The 22,147-nt window shown below is 48.5% G+C and overlaps 1 protein-coding gene across 1 annotated transcript in view; it reads right to left on the minus strand.

Annotated features, from left to right (window-relative positions):
• Positions 1-22,147, minus strand: part of fam151a (family with sequence similarity 151 member A) — a gene marked incomplete at both ends in the record, with an annotated part of 95,283 nt that overhangs the window by 50,365 nt on the left and 22,771 nt on the right. Inside the window, 6 exons of the mRNA XM_084327645.1 lie at positions 140-152; positions 1,140-1,197; positions 15,557-15,719; positions 19,451-19,600; positions 19,892-20,032; positions 22,025-22,142. Of these exons, the coding sequence (XP_084183771.1) occupies positions 140-152; positions 1,140-1,197; positions 15,557-15,719; positions 19,451-19,600; positions 19,892-20,032; positions 22,025-22,142 (643 nt within the window). The remainder of the gene's footprint in view (positions 1-139; positions 153-1,139; positions 1,198-15,556; positions 15,720-19,450; positions 19,601-19,891; positions 20,033-22,024; positions 22,143-22,147) is intronic.

Below are 22,147 nucleotides of genomic sequence, written 5' to 3' on the forward strand. Positions count from 1 at the left end.
GCAGTAGGGGCTACTCTAGCAGGAGAGGCTAAGGTGCTAGCAGTGGTTACTCTAGCAGGAGGGGCTGAGGGGGTAGCAGTGGCTTGGCTGGAGGCAGGAGGCCGGAGATCCCGGAACAAATGTTTGATCCAGCTCCTGCCCTGCTCCTCCAGCTGAGGGGCCAGGTCAGGACTTGCCACGAATGCGGAGACGCTGGGATCGCCTGTTCGATCCCAGGCTCCCAGCCCTCCACATTGCTTTCAGTTTAGCTGGTCGTCCGTACTAATACACATTGGCCGTATAAGGGGGTGGGAAACTGATGGGTGGGGATCGGGCGTTGTGGACAGCGACTCCTACAGGTCGGTTGGTGCGCCTGCGCAGTAGAATCAGGAAGTGTCGGGGGCAGCGTGAGCCCCACGCGTTACTCCTCGCCACTGAGAGATCGAGCTGCGCAGGTGAAAAGATGCGACTGCTGTTACCTCAAGTACCGGAGGGGACTTGTGCTATGTATGACTTAGTCCACATTGCAGCCGGCTTGTGGGAGGCAAGAAACAAAAATCCCCAAAAATTGGGATGGGAGAAAGTATAGAAAATGGGAGAAAAAGTGGATAAAAAAAAGGAGGAGGAGAAGATATCCCCTTTTAGGAATTTGTTGATGGAGATTAAGGCCTCACCTGTCCTGTCCCCAGAAGGGGCTATGGGACCAGCTGTAGATGCTATACCGGCAGACAGAGCTAGGGGACTAGCAGGGGCTACACTAGCGGCAGGGGCTACGCTAACCACGGGGGCCATGCCAGCCGAAGAGGCGGTCCCAGCATCACAGGCTTTGTTAGCAGTGGGGCCTGCGCTAGTAGAGGGGGTTAGGGGGGTAGCTGCAGAAGCTACACTAGCTACAGGGGCTAAGCTAACCACAGGGGTCATGCCGGCCGAAGGGGTGGCCCCAGCATCAGAGGCTTTGTTAGCAGTAGGGCCTGTGCTAGCAGAGGGGGTTAGGGGGGTAGCTGCAGAAGCTACACTAGCTACAGGGGCTAAGCTAACAGTAGAGTTCCTGCTAGCTGCAGTAGCAATGGGGGCCTTACTTGCAGTGGCGACCGTCGGTTGTGTGATAGTAAAGGGTTAACCTTCTGCTGTGTGGCAGTGAAAGGGTTAAGCAGCAGTACCTTCCATCCTGGAGACACAGTGACCCCTGGGAAACTCTGCTGGATCAGCTGGAGGAAACTGGAAGGAGGAGGGTTCACACAGTAAATAATACACCTCATACCAAGTAATAATACACCTCATACCAAGTAATAATACACCCCATACCAAGTAATAACACACCCCATACCAAGTAATAATACACCCCATACCAAGTAATAATACACCCCATACCAAGTAATAATACACCCCATACCAAGTAATAATACACCCCATACCAAGTAATAATACACCCCATACCAAGTAATAATACACTGCATACCAAGTAATAATACACCCCATACCAAGTAATAATACACCCCATACCAAGTAATAATACACCGCATACCAAGTAATAATACACCCCATACCAAGTAATAATACACCCCATACCAAGTAATAATATACTGCATACCAAGTAATATTACACCCCATACCAAGTAATAATACACCCTATACCAAGTAATAATACACCCCATACAAAGTAATAATATACCCCATACCAAGTAATAATACACCCCATACCAAGTAATAATACACCCCATACCAAGTAATAATACACCCCATACCAAGTAATAATACACCCCATACCAAGTAATAATATACTGCATACCAAGTAATAATACACCCCATACCAAGTAATAATACACCGCATACCAAGTAATAATATACCCCATACCAAGTAATAATACACCCCATACCAAGTAATAATACACCCCATACCAAGTAATAATACACCCCGTACCAAATAATAATACACCCCGTACCAAGTAATAATACACCCCATACCAAGTAATAATACACCCCCAAGTAATAATACACCCCATACAAAGTCATAATATACCCCATACCAAGTAATAATACACCACATACCAAGTAATAATACACCCCATACCAAGTAATAATACACCACATACCAAGTAATAATACACCCCATACCAAGTAATAATACACCCCATACAAAGTAATAATATACCCCATACCAAGTAATAATACACCCTGTCATGATCCTAGGCCCGGTCCTGGCTGGACTGGGCAGGATGGTAACATTGGGCAGTACCCTCCACCTAACTTTGGGCAATGCCCTCCATCTGACATTGGCCCTCGGCCTGACATTGGTCTCCTACCCTCTAGTGGCCAGACTAGCCTGTTGGTACAGGCGGCCATTTTGCTCTGGTTCCAAATAATAGAATTTGTGTCTAATTGTTTATTATTTTGGGCCACTCCTGTCTATGTGTGATGTCACCCCTTGTTGTGTTGTTGTGTGTCATTGCCGTAGTGTCTAGTTGTTGTTTAGTTTGTCAGTGCCTTTGGTCGTTGTGTTGTGATTCTGTGTTGACCAGGTGTTCTTGATTTGTTAATTAGTCTGGGTATTTAGGTGTCTGTCTGTCCTCCCTTCTTTGTGGCGACATACCTCCAGTTACCCCCTGTTCCTATCCACGTCGTGTCGCACCGTTCTCCCTCTAGTAAGTCTTAGTGTAACTGAGGGGTACAATTCCCTGACTGTATTGATAAGTATGGTATCATTAAACCACTACCGCTTTATGTACTTTAACTACTGGCCACACAGTACATGATATAGATATGATGAACACTTTCCCACCATGAAACCAAGTCCACACAAATGTATAAGTCGAATATTTAATATATAGCAAAGGGTATATACAACGTTCACTTAATGACATTTATGATTTGAATGCACTTGTAAGGCAAATGAGTATTCGTAGGCAAATCAACATTGAATGTCCAATCTCTGGTTATGCAGGAAGCAAGTATACAACCTGGTTCTTTAGGGAACTATAGCGATGGTACTTAATGATTATAGCTGGATATACTAAAGGGGGGTCCTGCTGGTTGTAAGTCAGTAGGGGGGGGGGGTTAGGAGAGCCGCCGGCGATATCCCATCTGGCCAACGATTTCTTGGGAGAATTCAGAGTGCTGAACACGGTGCCCACAGAACCTTGGTCCACAGATGAATACAGTTGGGCCCTCTTGTAGACGGTAGCTGCCGGTCCACAACAAAGAGACGTGAGGCGACCTCACTCGGGGTAGAGCGCCGTCTCACCTGGACTCCTCTCGGGGGGTAGTTCCAACACTCACCAGTGTTGGCTGTTATCCATGGCATAAATCAAAGCACCCAAAGCAAGTAGATAATCCAAGCCGTGTAGGGCTCGCCGTCGTCCGGGTAAGGTAATCCAATGTGCAGGTCCACTCGTCCTAGCCCAGAACTCCTCGGATGAAAGCACCACACGTGGTCTGCCCAGCCTGGTTAAGACTCTAGATAACGCGAGGAAACGATGGGGGTACTACTCACTGTATAACTCTAACCGAACGATGCACCATACATAATAGACTATTATTAACTTAATAGAAATACGTCCCACTCGACGGTATAGTGCCAAACTATGACAATTCAACTATTAATCCACACGATGTCTCAATGCCATTCTGAGGCCAAGTTGACCATACTGCACCACACGTGTATCGTGGGTGAGGCTTAACGTCTTGCCACTAGGTTGGAGGGTAAAGAACTAAGGGCTAAGGGACTAAAAGAAAGTTCTACTTTACTTGCGCCATATATATATGCGCTGTGAACAAATAGTACCATTCGTATTTCGCCAGACGTATTCCTACGCGGAACCGGGCTAGTAACGACATGTTCGTCGGCACGATTGAACTTGAACCAAGGGGCTTGGCTGCTGGCGCCAAGTTCTTGTCCAATGAGAGAATGAAACTATTATGGGCTGTTAGTAGACTAAAGGGATATTCAGTGTATATGTACAAGGAATATACAAGGGATATCAAACGATATACAAATACTATTAAATATATATCCATAAATAAATATATATATTCGGTTTAATCTGATCCTTCACAACAGCCGCCCCGTAATTAGTCCCACCTAATTAGCTAAGCAGAGACAGATTAACCGCACTGTCTACCACTCAAGGTCCGCTGTAAGGGTCAGTCAACTCACAAAGTCGTGGGGTCATGGTCGTCATCGATAGTGTCTGGGAGTCTGGGCAGTTCTATTAGCCTCGCCACGGGTCGTGTGTAAGTTCGCCCTTGGACGAGCACCTCAGCTGCTCGGACCTTGCCATCGGCACCGGTGATCACTCTGCTTACGCGGCCAGCCGGCCACATAGCTCTGGGTAGTGACTGGTCGATAATCATGACGACTGTTCCTTCTGTCAAATTGTCTCTCTCTTTTACCCACTTCTGGCGGGTCTGTAGAGACGGTAGGTAGTGGAGTAGAAAGCTGTTCCAAAACTTGTCAGCTAGTACTTGACTGTACCTCCACATTCTTCGGCCGTTCGCTTCTTCAGGCCTGTACATTGTCTGGGGTAGCGCGGGGTCCAGCCGCACCATCAAGAGTGTGTTGGGGGTGACTGGGTCGACATCTGCTATATCACTGGAGACGTAGCCGAGGGGCTTGGAGTTCAATACTCCCTCGATCTCCGTGAGGACTGTCATTAGGACTTCTTCCGCTACAGTCTGGGCCCCAAGCACGGCGTACAGGGCTGTCTTTATAGAACGTACTTCTCGTTCCCAGGTTCCATCGAAGTGGGGTGCGTTCGGGGGATTAAACTGGAAGTCAATCTGGGATGGAGCGAGGTGGGTCTTAAGTTCTGGGCCCATAGCTTGGAAGCTCTCTCTCAGCTCTCTTTCTCCGCCTTTGAAGTTTGTCCCGTGATCAGACAACAATGTAGACGGTTTTCCTTTCCGTGATGTGAATCTTCGGAAGGCCATAAGGAATGAGTCTGTGCTCATGGTTGGAAGGAGTTCGATATGTATCGCTCTGGTGGTCATGCATTTGAATACAATACCCCACCGCTTCTCGGTTCCTATTCCTTTCTTTATATACAACGGGCCAAAACAGTCCATGCCTGTGGAGTGGAATGGCTTGTCGCCGAGTCGGAGGCGACAGGGAGGTAGGTCAGCCATCCGGGGTATGCTGGGCTGCGCGCGCCACTTTCGGCAGTCTAGACAGGTTCGCTGGAAGCGTCGCACTGCTTCTCTTCCTTGAAGTATCCAATAGCGACGTCTGATCTCCGCGAAGACTCTCTCTGCTCCTGCGTGGTGTACATCCTTGTCGTATTTCTTTATGATCAGCTCTGTGACCTTGTGTCGGCTGTTCAAGACTATCGGGTACTTAACGTCATCCGGTAGATTGGGGGCCCTCCGCAGACGACCACCCACTCTGATGAGATTATGGGCGTCGCTCTCGGGTGCCAGGTGGAGCAATCTGCTGTCTGATGGGACGGGCTTTCCTCCCTGTAGACAGTCTAGCTCGTCGGGGAACGAGTCTCTCTGGGCTCGTTGTAGTAGAAGAAGTTCTGCTTCTTCGTAGTCAGCTGCTGAAATGTCGGCAGTGGGCTGAATCTCTGGGTGGTGCCACAGAAATGTCTTTAGTTGCGCACTCTGTAGGGTGAGGCAATCATCTATGTTGGGGTCTGTGGAGGCGACTGTGCTCAGTCCACAGAACATAGGTTTCTTGTTCTCAGCCTCCTCTTTACTCGCCTCCCGTGGGGTGGGCGTAGGCCACTCTCCTTCCGGGAGCTTGAGGAACTCTGGTCCGTCACTGTAGATGTTGTGACGGGTGAGGTCATCTAGGGACATTCCCCGGGTGATGACGTGAGCTCGCTGCTTCTGTTAACTCTTGAATCTCTGTGACTCTGACTCCCACGAAGACCTTGTATCTGCATGAATCAGACTTGATCCATGTGAGTACTGTCGTGGAATCTGACCACAAGATTGTTCTGTGCACCGGAATGGTGAGTTCACGTTGGATTAACGTGGCTAGATGCGCTCCTGCTAGGGCTGCGCAGAGCTCTAGACGCGGGATAGATTGTTGCTTTCGTGGGGCTATTCTTGAGCGAGCCAGGATGAAGGCGGTGTGTATCTCTCCTCCCTTCTCTTGGGCACGCAAGTAGGCCACTGATCCATAGGCTACTTCGGAGGCGTCGCTGAAGAAGTGTAGATCCATCTTGCATGTCTCTGGCCTCACTGTGGGTGGGAAGTAGCTGCGGCGTATATTGACGCCTGGGAGTGAGCGGAGTTCCGTCTCCCACTCTCTCCATGTGGAGGCAAGGGGTGCGGGTATTGGGTCGTCCCAGCCCTGGTCCTTGTCCCATAGTGCTCGTACAATCATCTTTGCCCTGGTGGTGTAAGGTAGAATACATCCCAACGGGTCATATTGTCTGGCGAGTGTTCTGTACACACTCCGTCTGGTGGTCGGTATCGCCGTCGACCTTCCCTGCTCCGTGGTCAGGGGTTTGTGTCTATAGTGGAGCGAGTCTGTTTTGAAGCGCCAGACTAGTCCTAGTGTCATTTCTTGGGCTTCTCCTGGGATTGTCGCCATCCAGGTCTCGCTGCTGGCAGCCTTGTCCGCGGGGGAGAGGCTGCGCAATACGTGCGGGTCGCTGCTGGCCCACTGCCTGAGATCAAAGCCGCCTTTGATCAGAGAGGCGCGTAGCTTGAGTAGGAGAGCCTCGGCTTCTTCTTGAGTCGAAACACTTTGTAAACAGTTGTCCACGTAGAAACTGTTCTTCACACTGTGTCGGACCTCTTCATCTGCTGCTGGGTCCTCTGCGACGTGTTTCTGTAGTGCAAATGTAGCACAGCACGGGCTGCATGTAGTTCCGAAAGGGAGGACTTCCCATTGATAGATGGCGGGGTGCTCATCTCCGATCCTCTCTCTCCATAGGAACCGCAGCAGGGGCTTGTCCTCCTCCACTAGTCTCACCTGCAGGAACATCCCTTTGATATCCCCGCTGATAGCCACCTTGTCCTGGCGGAAGCGTAGTAGCATGCCTAGTAGAGAGGGGCCGAGTGTGGGGCCGGGCAAGAGCTCTTTATTCAGATTTTGGGATCCGATCTGGTAGCTGCAGTTAAACACAATGCGATCCTTGCCGTTGTGGTGGACCTTGTGGTGCGGCACGTACCATGATTCGGTCGTCTGATCGGCCTCTTTAATGTCAATCTTTGTCACGTGTCCCGCTGTGATTAGCTTCTCAATCTCAGCGCGGTACACACTCTCTTGAGCGGGGTCTTTGGCTAGGCGCCGCTCTGTGTTCAATAGATACCGCTCCGTAGCGTCTTTCTTTGCGTGAAAGGTGGGCATTCCCTCTCGCCTCAGGAGTGGAGTTGCGTATCTCATCACTCCGCTGACTGTGACTCTCTTTGTCCCCTGCTCGAGGAGGTTTATGGCGTAAATGTCTTCTTTAGAACGAATGTCTTTCTTTTCGTTCTTAAAGGGCATTGTCTCTAGTGTCCATAGCCTCTCGACATGCTGCAGGAGAGTGGTGTCTTCTTCTGTCACTCTGGAGTGGAGGCAGCTAGTGGCTGCTGTTCGGTTAAGAGATTTAGCGAGGGGGCCTTGTAATGTCCATCCTAGGCGGGTCTCGACTGCTGCAGGACAGCCTCTGGGTCCTGTATGGACCCGGTCTATTGGGACTATGAGGTCTGCATGGTCGGAGCCTATCAGCAGGGTCGGGGTGGCGCCGTCTATGAGCGGGATAGGTAGTTGACGCAGGTGCACATATTTATCCATCAGTTTGGCGATGGGGTAGGTGTACTGTGATAGTCCTATTTCTTGGCTGGTGAAAGCATTTGTAATCCTATACCGTCGCTCTGGCTGCCCGCTTGCTGCGATAGTGAAGGAGACATTCTCGCCTTTTATCGTCTTTAAATCTCTTCTTATTGTCCGAATCGTCATTTGGTTCTCGCTCCCCCGCAGTCCCAGCTGGGCCGCAGCGGACGCGAGCAGAAGGGTCTTCTCTGACCCGTCATCAAGGACGGCGTAAGTGTCCATGACTTTATCTTGGTAGCTCAATGTTACACGGACTACCTTTAAGAGCACTTGGGCGCCGCTGCTGCTGGCGGGGTCAATGTACATGACACTTGCCTTTGTGCTGCTCGATGGTGCAGGTGCAGGCTTTCTTCTGTTACTGTCGTGTAGGACATCTAGGTGGGCTCCGTCACACCGACTGCACCTCTTCTTTAGGCGGCACTCGGCTGCCATGTGACTGCGCGCACATCGGTAACAGCGCCTGTTGGACTTTATCCATTGACTCACTTCTTCTGCATTCATCTTTGTAAACAGGTCACATTGTGACAGCCAGTGTTCCTTCTCGCAGTACGGGCACACCATCTTCCACTTCTCTTTTCTCGAGGGGGTACTGTGGTTCTTACTGCTCGGTACTGATTCTGATTGGTGCATGACAGTCACCGATCTTCTTCCATCGTTTATTCTCCTGGGTCCCTCTCTGGAGCTTGGTGTGCTCCGCACGAACGTATCCAGTCGTAGGCTGCTGACTTCTCTCGCCAGGAAGTCGGCTAGATCGAGGAGGGATGGTTCGGGACCGTTAGGATCACGGTGGTCTCTCTGCCGCCTGAAGCGCTCTTGTCTGGCGGGTGGCAGCTTCTCTAAAATCCTCTCGACGTTAGAGTTGGCGTATAGCTCGTGCATACCCTTTTCTCGTTGCGCTCCCAGCATCCCTACCAAGGACTGCACTTTTATAGACAGGTCGTCTAATGAGCGATTGTCTGTTGCTGGGGGTAGGCGGTCAATATGCCTTATCTCTTGGATTACGTAATCCCATATACGTCCATATCTCTGGTCCAGCGCTGCTAGAGCCGCGGTGTATGGGGTCGTAGAGGTGGCATAGGCTAGCGCTATATTGTGCGCTCGGGGTACTTTCAGGTGCTTCAGTAATATTGCATACTTGTGGCGTTCATCAGCGACATCCACCATCATTGTCTCTAAGCACATCCGGAGCTCCGTGTACTGTGCTCGATTCTCATAGGTGAAGTCTGGAAACGTCGGTGTGCCAATGTATGACGCCGTGGATGGCTGATACATCGGCGAGCGTTGGGGGAGAGGCCTCCTAGGCGAGTCTCCTCTTGCGCCTCTCTGTGGGCTGGTACCGGCAGGGTACCATGGCCCGCTGGTCCAGGTGCTATTCCTCGGGGCTGGTCGTGCGTCATGCTCACCCGTGAATAGAGTCGGGGGTCTGTAGCGCAGCGCCGCGGGGGTATAGCCTGGGCTGTACTGGACCTCCTGGTCCGGTGGAGTACTGTGCTGTCGTCGGGCTTGGTTCTCCTCCTCTCCCTCTTCTTCTTCTATCAGGTCCTCTAGATCCTGTAGTCGTTTATTTAGCTTCTCCACAGTGTATGCCGCTCCTTCCTTGTAGCTGGGTCTCGCTTGGACCGGTCGGGGAAGGGGGTCTGCGGGGGGTATAGGCTTGGTCTGTTGGTCAAGTTCAGGGTCGCTTGCTCGGTTAGGGGATGCTGCCCTTGACTGTTGTCTCGACGAGTTCCTTGAACCCCTGGCGGAGGGAGAGGGTGTTGCCTTGGTGATCAGCTGCTCCATTAGCTGCGCTTGTAGTCTGTCGCGCTCGCCCTGTAGTCTGTCGCGCTCGGTTTCGCGCTGGATGAGAGCGAGGTCGCGCTCTGCCTCTCTTTGGGCACCGTCAGCGGCGCGCTGGGTGTCTGCTCGGTCTCTTGCCATATTCTCTTCCGTCTGAAGGCGTCTCATCTCCAGGCGTATGCGCTCTTCTTCGCTCCGTTGCTGCGTCTGTAGTCGATCGCGTTCACCCTGAAGTCGATCGCGTTCACCCTGGAGTCGATCGCGTTCGGTAGAGGCTGTCAGGCTGACGAGGAACGTGTGATAGCATCCTCTCCGCTTCGCTGGGGGAAGACGGTTGTAGAGGTGAGCCGCTCCTGGCTGTACTCGTTGGGGAGTCCTGGAGCTCTATCTCCTCGGCGCTCTCCTCATCTTGTTCCGTGCAGAGTTCTCTCTCTGTAGGGTTGTCTTCCTCCCGGGGCTGGTCGGGGACTACTTCTTCGGTATTGGCGGGGGGTAAAGGCATGTCAGCTCCCTCCTGGTCCCCACCGTGAGCTTGGTCAGTTACATTAGAACCCACTAGGGCCTCTGTGGTCGGGGTAACCTGGTCGTTAAGGTCAGACATAATTTTACTTTCTACTTTTACCACGTTTACCGTTTGTCGAAGGCTAGGTAGTTGACTGACAGCGTAATCCTCTAAGTACTGAGGTGTCTGTCGTCTGCGCCGCGGGCGTTCTACGTTAGGAGGACCGTTTCGTGGAGTGTTCATCATAGGCCATTTCAATATTAATAACACTATATTAATATTACACTAGTTACCCTCCGGCTCGAAGGACCAATTGTAACTGAGGGGTACAATTCCCTGACTGTATTGATAAGTATGGTATCATTAAACCACTACCGCTTTATGTACTTTAACTACTGGCCACACAGTACATGATATAGATATGATGAACACTTTCCCACCATGAAACCAAGTCCACACAAATGTATAAGTCGAATATTTAATATATAGCAAAGGGTATATACAATGTTCACTTAATGACATTTATGATTTGAATGCACTTGTAAGGCAAATGAGTATTCGTAGGCAAATCAACATTGAATGTCCAATCTCTGGTTACGCAGGAAGCAAGTATACAACCTGGTTCTTTAGGGAACCATAGCGATGGTACTTAATGATTATAGCTGGATATACTAAAGGGGGGTCCTGCTGGTTGTAAGTCAGTAGGGGGGGGGGGTTAGGAGAGCCGCCGGCGATATCCCATCTGGCCAACGATTTCTTGGGAGAATTCAGAGTGCTGAACACGGTGCCCACAGAACCTTGGTCCACAGATGAATACAGTTGGGCCCTCTTGTAGACGGTAGCTGCCGGTCCACAACGAAGAGACGTGAGGCGACCTCACTCGGGGTAGAGCGCCGTCTCACCTGGACTCCTCTCGGGGGGTAGTTCCAACACTCACCAGTGTTGGCTGTTATCCATGGCATAAATCAAAGCACCCAAAGCAAGTAGATAATCCAAGCCGTGTAGGGCTCGCCGTCGTCCGGGTAAGGTAATCCAATGTGCAGGTCCACTCGTCCTAGCCCAGAACTCCTCGGATGAAAGCACCACACGTGGTCTGCCCAGCCTGGTTAAGACTCTAGATAACGCGAGGAAACGATGGGGGTACTACTCACTGTATAACTCTAACCGAACGATGCACCATACATAATAGACTATTATTAACTTAATAGAAATACGTCCCACTCGACGGTATAGTGCCAAACTATGACAATTCAACTATTAATCCACACGATGTCTCAATGCCATTCTGAGGCCAAGTTGACCATACTGCACCACACGTGTATCGTGGGTGAGGCTTAACGTCTTGCCACTAGGTTGGAGGGTAAAGAACTAAGGGCTAAGGGACTAAAAGAAAGTTCTACTTTACTTGCGCCATATATATATGCGCTGTGAACAAATAGTACCATTCGTATTTCGCCAGACGTATTCCTACGCGGAACCGGGCTAGTAACGACATGTTCGTCGGCACGATTGAACTTGAACCAAGGGGCTTGGCTGCTGGCGCCAAGTTCTTGTCCAATGAGAGAATGAAACTATTATGGGCTGTTAGTAGACTAAAGGGATATTCAGTGTATATGTACAAGGAATATACAAGGGATATCAAACGATATACAAATACTATTAAATATATATCCATAAATAAATATATATATTCGGTTTAATCTGATCCTTCACAACACTTAGTGTTTGTTGTTTTGTATTGTGAAGTTTGTTATGTCGTTTCTGTATGTTCCTTGTATTGCACTGGATTCTACAGTAAACACCCTTCTCCAAGCTTCACTCCTCGCCTCTGCCTCCTCCATTCCTTCCCTTTCTGTATTATTGCATTCTACCTACCCCATCGTGACAGAATGTCGCCACCAACAGTAACGAATGCAGCAGGAAGGGCAAGTGATACCATCACCGTTGTCCTGACCCTGATGGCCGGTGACATGAAGAGTTACTCACTGGCCAAATGGGGGTTCCTACTCCGGAAGATCGACCAGGTCGCCACTGAGAATCCGACACTGCAGACGGCGATGTGGGAGATGGCTGAACATGTTGCTGTCCTCATAGAGAAGCATAAACCGAAGGCTAGGGTAGCTAGCCTGCCGACTGTTCTCAGGCTTACGGTCAGCCTAGATCCTCCCACAGCCGCTGAGGCTGCTCGGATGTCCATCGCCGATCTGTCGTCTACAGCCAACATAGCTCCGACCGTTAGCTTCGTGCCAATAGCTAACCGGTCGTCCCCAGTTAGCGCAGCTCCACTTGTTAGTCCCGCCACTATCGATGGCCAGACGTCTCCAGTGGGTACAGCTCCACCCGTTAGCTTTGCTCAGACAGCTAACCAGACGTCCACAGCTAACATAGCTCCACCCGTTAGCTTCGTGCCAATAGCTAACCGGTCGTCCCCAGTTAGCACGGTTCCACCTGTTAGTCCCGCCACTATCGATGGCCAGACGTCTCCAGTGGGTACAGCTCCACCCGTTAGCTTTGCTCAGACAGCTAACCAGACGTCCACAGCTAACATAGCTCCGCCGGTTAGCTTTGTGTCAATAGCTAACCAGCCACTCCCAGCTAACCTAGCTCCGCCCGTTAGCTTCGTGTCAATAGCTAACCAGCCGTCCCCAGCTAACATAGCTCCACCCGTTAGCTTCGTGCCAATAGCCAACCGGTCGTCCCCAGTTAGCACGGTTCCACCTGTTAGTCCCGCCACTATCGATGGCCAGACGTCTCCAGTGGGTACAGCTCCACCCGTTAGCTTTGCTCAGACAGCTAACCAGACGTCCACAGCTAACATAGCTCCGCCGGTTAGCTTTGTGTCAATAGCTAACCAGCCACTCCCAGCTAACCTAGCTCCGCCCGTTAGCTTCGTGTCAATAGCTAACCAGCCGTCCCCAGCTAACATAGCTCCGCCCGTTAGCTTCGTTTCAATAGCTAACCGGCCGTTTCCAGCTAGCACAGTCTCCACTGCCAGACTAGGCTCCAGGTTCAGGGTGAGCCTAGTATCTGAGACAGACCAGATGTCTCCAGCTAGCACAGTCTCCACTGCCAGACTAGGCTCCAGGTTTAGGGTGAGCCTAGTACCTGAGACGGACCAGATGTCCCAAGCTAGCCAGGCATTCTCAGCTAGCACAGTTCCCACAGTGAGTCCAGGGCCCACAGTTAGCCTAGCCCCCGAGGCTAGTATGGCTAGTAAGGCCTCCACAGCTGGTCCAGCTTCCACGCCCAGTCCAGCCTCAGCTCTGGGTCCTGGCTCCTCATCCCCGGATCCTACACCACGCCTCGCCGCCGAGACCGATCCGGTCTCCACGCCCTGCCCGGCCTCTCCACCTGGTCCGGCTGCCGTGCCGGCTCCCGGCTCCTCGACGGATCCTGGCTCCTCATCTCCGGATCCTACACCAAGCCTCGCCGCCGAGACCGATCCGGTCTCCACGCCCTGCCCGGACTCTACACCTGGTCCGGCTGCCGTGCCGGCTCCCGGCTCTTCGACGGATCCTGGCTCCCTGTCTGGTCCAGCTCTGCGCCGTGATCAGCGTCCTGGTCCTCGCCGTGGTCTTCGCCGGGGTCTTCGCCGTGGTCTTCGCCGTGGTCTGCGTGGGATACTGCTCCAGGGGTCGTCGCCGCCGCACCTCCGGTCCGGCTCTCCTGAACCGGCCCCGGGTCCGGCGGCTGGAGGGTCTCTCGCCCGGGATCCTGCTCCAGGGTCCAGCTCCCCTTCCCGGGCTTCTACACCTGTACCCACCCCCCCTCGTCGGGCCTCTCTTCCCAGGTCCAGCCCTCCTCGTCGGGCCTCGGTGCCCGTCCCCACTCCCCCTCGCCGGGCCTCGGTTCTCTGGTTCTGCCCCCCTCCCCGGGTCTCGGTGCCCATCCCCACCCCCCCTCGTCGGACCTCTGTTCCCAGGTCCAGTCCTCCTCCCCGGGCCTCTGTTCCCGTCCCCACCCCCCCTCTCCGGGCATCTGCGCCCGTTTTCAACCCCCCTGGCTGCTATGCCCCTCCTGGGTTTTTCGTTCAGCCTCCTGGTCCCTCTTCTTCGGGTCCTCTCCTTGGGTCCTCTCCGGGGTTCCGGCTTCCTCCCTCACCTGCTTATGGACGTTGTTTTCGGGGGTCTGGAAGCCCCCCGTTGAGGGGGGGGGTACTGTCATGATCCTAGGCCCGGTCCTGGCTGGACTGGGCAGGATGGTAACATTGGGCAGTACCCTCCACCTAACTTTGGGCAATGCCCTCCATCTGACATTGGCCCTCGGCCTGACATTGGTCTCCTACCCTCTAGTGGCCAGACTAGCCTGTTGGTACAGGCGGCCATTTTGCTCTGGTTCCAAATAATAGAATTTGTGTCTAATTGTTTATTATTTTGGGCCACTCCTGTCTATGTGTGATGTCACCCCTTGTTGTGTTGTTGTGTGTCATTGCCGTAGTGTCTAGTTGTTGTTTAGTTTGTCAGTGCCTTTGGTCGTTGTGTTGTGATTCTGTGTTGACCAGGTGTTCTTGATTTGTTAATTAGTCTGGGTATTTAGGTGTCTGTCTGTCCTCCCTTCTTTGTGGCGACATACCTCCAGTTACCCCCTGTTCCTATCCACGTCGTGTCGCACCGTTCTCCCTCTAGTAAGTCTTAGTGTTTGTTGTTTTGTATTGTGAAGTTTGTTATGTCGTTTCTGTATGTTCCTTGTATTGCACTGGATTCTACAGTAAACACCCTTCTCCAAGCTTCACTCCTCGCCTCTGCCTCCTCCATTCCTTCCCTTTCTGTATTATTGCATTCTACCTACCCCATCGTGACAACACCCCATACCAAGTAATAATATACCACATACCAAGTAATAATACACCCCATACCAAGTAATAATACACCCCATACCAAGTAATAATGCACCCCGTACCAAATAATAATACACCCCATACCAAGTAATAATACACCACATACCAAGTAATAATACACCCCCAAGTAATAATATACCCCATACCAAGTAATAATACACCACATACCAAGTAATAATACACCGCATACCAAGTAATAATATACCGCATACCAAGTAATAATATACCCCATACCAAGTAATAATACACCCCATACCAAGTAATAATACACCCCCAAGTAATAATACGCCGCATACCAGGTAATAATACACTCCATACCAAGTAATAATACACCCCCAAGTAATAATACACCCCATACCAAGTAATAATATACCCCATACCAAGTAATAATACACCACATACCAAGTAATAATATACCCCATACCAAGTAATAATGCACCCCATACCAAGTAATAATACACCCCATACCAAGTAATAATATACCCCATACCAAGTAATAATACACCCCATACCAAGTAATAATACACTGCATACCAAGTAATAATACACCCCATACAAAGTAATAATACACCCCATACAAAGTAATAATATACCCCATACCAAGTAATAATACACCGTATACCAAGTAATAATATACCCCATACCAAGTAATAATACACCCCATACCAAGTAATAATAAGCTGTTCCTGACCTGGAGCCGTTGACGGGGGGGATGAAGGGCGGGACGTTGGGTCCAGTCAGGATGTCAGCGTTGAGCCACACCGGCCTGTTGAACGGCCTGCTAACATTCTTCTGCTTCAACAGGTCCAAGGACAGACCCACCGACACCAGCGACTTAAAGTCTAACTTTATACCTAGAGAGAGAGAGAGAGAGAGGGGGAGAGAGAGAGAGAGAGAGAGAGAGAGAGAGAGAGAGAGAGAGAGAGAGACTTAACCCCTACATGCTCAAAAGGGGCGCCGCAAATGTCTGACCCTGACCTCTGAACCCTGAATTGTCTACATGTGTCTCAGAGAGAGGTGGGGCAACAGTGGCTCAGGAGGTATAGAGCAGTCATCTGGTAATCGGAAAGTTCCCAGTCGATTCCGGTTAGGGATGTCCCGATCCGATTTTTTTTAACTTTTTTTATTTTATTCAACAAACATGACCATGTTCACGTCTTAAACTCATACTGAGGCCTTAGTTTTGGTTTTAAATTGCATATCATCATTCATTTATTTATTGTCACACAGAGCAGAAGAATTTTGCCAAAACAAACCAATAGTATCCAGCTGCAGAGCGGCTCAGACCCAACTCTCAGACCCAACTCTCAGACCCAAATTAATTTTTATTTATTTTTTTTTTAATCCCAATTTCTCACATTACATTCACCCTGAATGTTGACGTTATCCAGGTGAAAAGTTAACTTCATTCAAGCAAGGCATTGCAATCCTTGACATAAATCATTTGATGTATAATTAAATCAAAGGAAATGCGTTTGGGTCTGAGAGTGTGGCTGGTCTGCCGTTCTGCAGCTGGATACTATTTGTTTGTTTGTTTTGGCAAAATTCTCTGTGTGACAATAAATAAATGAATGATGATATGCAATTTAAAACCAAAACGAAGGCCTCAGTATGAGTTTAAGACGTGAACATGGTCATGTTTGTTGAATAAAAAAAAAAAAAAAAATGATCGGATCAGGAAAGATCGGTAGATACTCAAAATCACATGATCGGGATCAGATCAGGAGCAAAAAAACGTGATCGGGACATGCCTAATTCCGGTTCCTCTCAACAGCACTGAACACTGATATCTCCAAACACAAGCACACATGAACACACACACACACACACACACACACACACACACACACACACACACACACACACACACACACACACACACACACACACACACACACACACACACACACACCACACATCCTCACTTGCACTCTCTCACACACAAACACACTACAAAAAAGGTCACTTTAAAAAACATAACTGTATATTGTATATTATTATTGTATATAGTACTCATTACCTTGAATTAATAAGCTTAGCACTGTATTGTATTTTTTATTTTTTTTTATCCACTCCCATCCCAATTTAGCCGTGCCAATTCTCCCCTGTCTTGATCGTTGCTCACATGTGTCCCCCACTGGCCGGTCGTAGGGAGGATACAAGCCCATCACATGTCCCCTCCGATACATGTGGAGGCAGCCAGTCACATCTTTTCACCTGCCAGCGCGGACTCTCATTGGCGAGGAGTAACGTGTAGGAGGCTCACACTGCCCCCGCCATTTTCCTGTCTTTGCTGTGCAGGTTCCCTGACCGACCTGTAGGAGTCGCTGTTTACAACGACCAGACTACCACCCATTGACTCCCCTCCCGCTGGCTCTGCCAATTGAGTCAGTATGACGGCCGGACCAAGCCGGAGGCAATGCTGACAGCCGGATTCGATACCGGCTCTTGCGTTGGTGACGAGTGCAATGTCCGCTGCGCCACCCAGCTGCCCATTTTGTATTTTATTCTTATTACTTTTTATCATGTCTATTTTATTATCTATTCTATTTTATTATTTGTATTTTTGCACAATCAAGGCGGGCATGGCCACCTTCATTTCACTACATGTCTTGTATGTGACAAATAAATCTCTTGAATCTTGAATCTTGAATCTTCTAAGTGTCCTTGAGCAAGACACATAACCACACCTTGCATGGAAATCATAAATGGGTGAATGTGAGGCATACGTTGTAAAGCACTTTGGATAAAAGCACTCTATAAATGCAGTCCATTTGCCATTTAGAATCTAAATTAGATGGTGAAATGTCTACATGTGTGTCTCAGAGGGAGCTACCAAGAAGAAATATAGTCATTATTCTCCTGGAAGATGGAGATTGGAGATGAGAGATGGGAGATATGAGATATGAGATGGGAGATAGGACTGCTTCCTTTCCAAATATTCTCCAAAAAAAAAGCTAAATGCTTGGTTTATAATATTCTATCATGTGTTCTAATCCTAACCAGCCCACCCTGCCCGTGTGCCCATAGATATATATAAACACTAGATGGCTCAAGGCGGAGTCTCCAGCGTAGTTCACGGGCGGTCATCTTGCTTCAGTGGACTATTCTGTTAAGGTGAATGACCTTAATGCACAAACAAAAATACTCTTAACTCGCTGTAGTCTTGACGGATTTACAAACGGTTTGGTTTATTACAAACGTTAACTCATTGACCGCCAAAAACGAGTATTCTCGTGTTTCGTCGCCAGCGGTTGAGCACCAAAAACATGTTTTCTCGTTTTTAGATCTTTTTCCTTTGATCCCCATTCTAAACACTTGCTCTGAGCTGCCTGTGTCTCCCTGGCACCGCTGCCTACATAAAAATTGCAATGGCAATCGAATCCCGCCAGGTGGCAGTATCGCCTACCATTTGAACTGGATATGGTCTCTCAGTCTTTCTCAGCTTTTTTCTTTTGCTGCAGGAACTCCTCCCCCTCAGAGGGAATCAGGACATAGCAATCGGTTGGAGATTTGATGCCTCAAACCTATTGTTTCCCGTATGATAGCCATGCCCAATATACACAAGTAATTGTGATCGCGATGGGATGACTGGGATTTATTAATTTTGGAGTACCTTCTGACTAAGGTAAGGTCTATTTTAGGTAACCTGTTGGTATTTTTTTTACCTAAAACATGCTTTTGTACCGATCACAGTGTCGTATTTTACCGAACCTAAAACATGCTTTTGGTAACGATCGCAGTTTCGAGGTAAAATGACCCCCCCCCCCCCCCCCCCTTGATGATTTTGTGAAATATTTGGAGTTTCAGGCGAGCAACCTGAACGATTTGGGCATAATGCATATAACACGTCATATCTCGCGATCTAGAAAAATTATTATTTTGGAAAGGGGCGATGTTTAGCATGGAATAGCGCACAAACTAAAGTATGTAGACATTAACTGGTTAGTCAGTGTTGGACTATAAACAATGCCTATCAAATGAGCCATACTATTGTCTCCATAGCTATAATACAGAACACACAATGGGTCTGCAAACATCGCGAAAATGGTCAATAACGCTGGCGCCATTGAGTAGAGATGGGAAAACAGCGTGGTGGTCAATGAGTTAACGTGGCTATGATTCCTGCTTGGAATAATTTTTTGAATTTATTTTATATGAAAGTCCATTATAAGTATGCAGTATGATAACTACATCTCTGATGTTTTTAACAAACCAAACGGTTGAAAATTTTGCAAGCTATGGTTGATTGATTGATTGAAAATTGTATTAACAGATTGCAGAATGGGTACAATACAGTACAGCTCAATACACACAATTGTTAAGGGGATGCAGCCCAGAGAAAGACTTTCGTCTTGTTTACATCAGGGTCCCCCATTTTTCAGGGTTATTTCAATAGTACATGCACTATAGACATTCATGTTATGAGTGGGCGTGCTGCCCTGCAGCAAGATGGCCGCCTTGTGGCAACGTCCGTCTCCATTGGCCAGCAGCGTGGGTGAGTCATCTAGTGTTTATAATATATATATCTATGCGTGTGCCTGTCTATGTATCAAGTCAAAGTCATCCACAGAGTGGACAATACCTTTCTTGGAATCCAGCACGTGGTCCAGCCATTGGTCCAGTGTGTTGTCACTATATATGACAGGGGGGTGGGCCATAATAGGGACTGGCTTCTGATTGGCCGTTCCATAACCCTCCACTGTGACATCAGCCTCCAGGATCATCACATCACCTGAAGATAGAGAGAGGCTTAATTAAACAATTAAAATGCTGTTTGGTTGATAAACACATCATATAACACAAATGACAGCTGTTATGATGTGTGTGTGTGTGTGTGTGTGTGTGTGTGTGTGTGTGTGTGTGTGTGTGTGTGTGTGTGTGTGTGTGTGTGTGTGTGTGAGTGTGTGTGTGGGTGTGTGTGTGTGTGTGTGTGTGTGTGTGTGTGTGTGTGTGCGTGCGTGCGTGCGTGCGTGCGTGCGTGCGTGCGTGTGTGTGTGTGTGTGTGTGTGTTATGTCAGTTTACTTGCTAGAGCTTTGTTCATCTCAGACTTGTTGTTGGCACGATGATACCAGCTAGCCAATAGGCCGTCCCGCTTGCTGATGTCACCAGTCTGAACCAGGAAGTCCAACATGTCTCCACCAGTAGGGAACGAGGGGGGAGGACCTGACAAACAACGTGATTGGATAGACACACAGTCACACAAAGCCAGGGCCAGGCTAATGCCGCGTTCAATCGGACATATAAATACACTCATTATGCATACTACACTTGTTATGTATACTACACTTGTTATGTATATTACACAAGAGGTGCAAATCCAGAGCCTGCAGAATAATGAAAGACCCCCACCACCCCAATAACAGCCTGTTCCAGCTGCTGAGGTCAGGCAGACGCCTGCGAACCCCAGCTACTAGGACGGAGAGGCTTAGGCTCAGCTTCTTCCCCCAGGCCATCAGAGCCTTGAACAATGAACATTGAGAGCCACAGAAACTGAACTATCCACACACAAGCACACACAAGCACACACACGACACGCACGCTGAGCACGCTCACACACTAGCAGCCACTTTAACACTCATGCCGCACACACGCACACTTATGGCCAAGAGGAAAGGCCACTTTAAATTAGTATAACAACAGGAACAGTGTATTGCACTACTAAAGCTACCTAGCATGTCCTATATGCTCTGTAAATACTATGTACAGATACCGAGATGTCACACCATGTTACCTGTTTATTGCACTGTTGTTTGTTATTGGATTCTATTATATGTTGTACCACTGTATTTTTATTGGATTCTATTATATGTTGTACCACTGTATTGCACATCGTCGCGGGCAAGACCACCCGCATTTCATTGTATACTTGTATGCCGTGACAATTAAAACTCTTGACTTGACTTGACTTGACTCATTATGCATACTACACTCATTATGTATACTACACTCATTATGTATACTACACTCATTATGTATACAACACTTGTTATGTATACTACTTGTTATGTATACTACACTCATTATACATACTACACTCATTATGTATACTATACTCGTTATGTATACTACACTCATTATGCATACTAAACTCATTAAGCATACTACACTTGTTATGTATACTACACTTGTTATGTATACTACACTCATTATGCATACTACACTCATTATGCATACTAAACTCATTATGTATACTACACTCAGTATGCATACTACACTCATTATGTATACTATACTAGTTATGTATACTACACTCGTTATGTATACAACACTTGTTATGTATACTACACTCATTATGCATACTAAACAAATTAAGCATACTACACTCATTATGCATACTACACTCTATGCATACTAAACTCATTAAGCATACTACACTCATTATGCATACTACACTCTATGTATACTAAACTCATTAAGCATACTACACTCATTATGCATACTATTACTACACTCATACATACTACACTCATTAAGCATACTACACTCATTATGCATACTATTACTACACTCATGCATACTACACTCATTATGCATACTACACTCATTATGCATACTAAACTCATGCATACTTGTGCATGAAATAATAATGACATTAAATTAGCCGGTTCCTCATTTTACAGAGGACCCCCTGGAACCTCCTCAAGGATCCCTGAGGGTCCCCGGACCCCACGTTGAGAACCAGAGGGTTGTAGTATCTGGTGAGTTTTATATTTTATCATATATTCATAGTGCATCATGGGTAACGTACACGGTGGTCCAGAGTTCATAAACGTTATCATGGAGGAGATGCTTGACAGATAAAAGGTTTGACCTGACAGTGTTTAGATAACAGAACTGTTAGCAGTACAATGGAATCAAACTCCTTTGGATAGAAAACCTCATAAACATTGTCTGAGTCATACAAGTCACACTCGCTGAATCGCCGTCGATCAGCAACGGGTCGTTCAAAAAGGTCACGTTATCTTTCTCAAGAGTAACAAGTTACTTGACTTATTTCTCCCTGGGAAAAGTACACAAAACACATATATCAGATAACTATTGTGAATATAATGAATATTATTTGTTTCAGAAACTTGATAACCAACCAACCAACAAACCAGCCAGCCAGCCAGCCAGCCAATCAGACAGCCAGCCAGCCAGTCAGCGGTGTTATACCTGGGTTGTTGGTGAGGACCACAGCAGGGACAGTGATGAGGACCAACAGCAGAATCAGTCCAGCTGAGACACACAGCATCAGCAGCTGTTCTCGAGTCAGACAGCCCAGGTACAGCTTCTGTT

This window comes from Notolepis coatsorum, assembly GCF_963971535.1.
Source record: "Notolepis coatsorum genome assembly, chromosome: 13".
NCBI lineage: Eukaryota > Metazoa > Chordata > Actinopteri > Aulopiformes > Paralepididae > Notolepis > Notolepis coatsorum.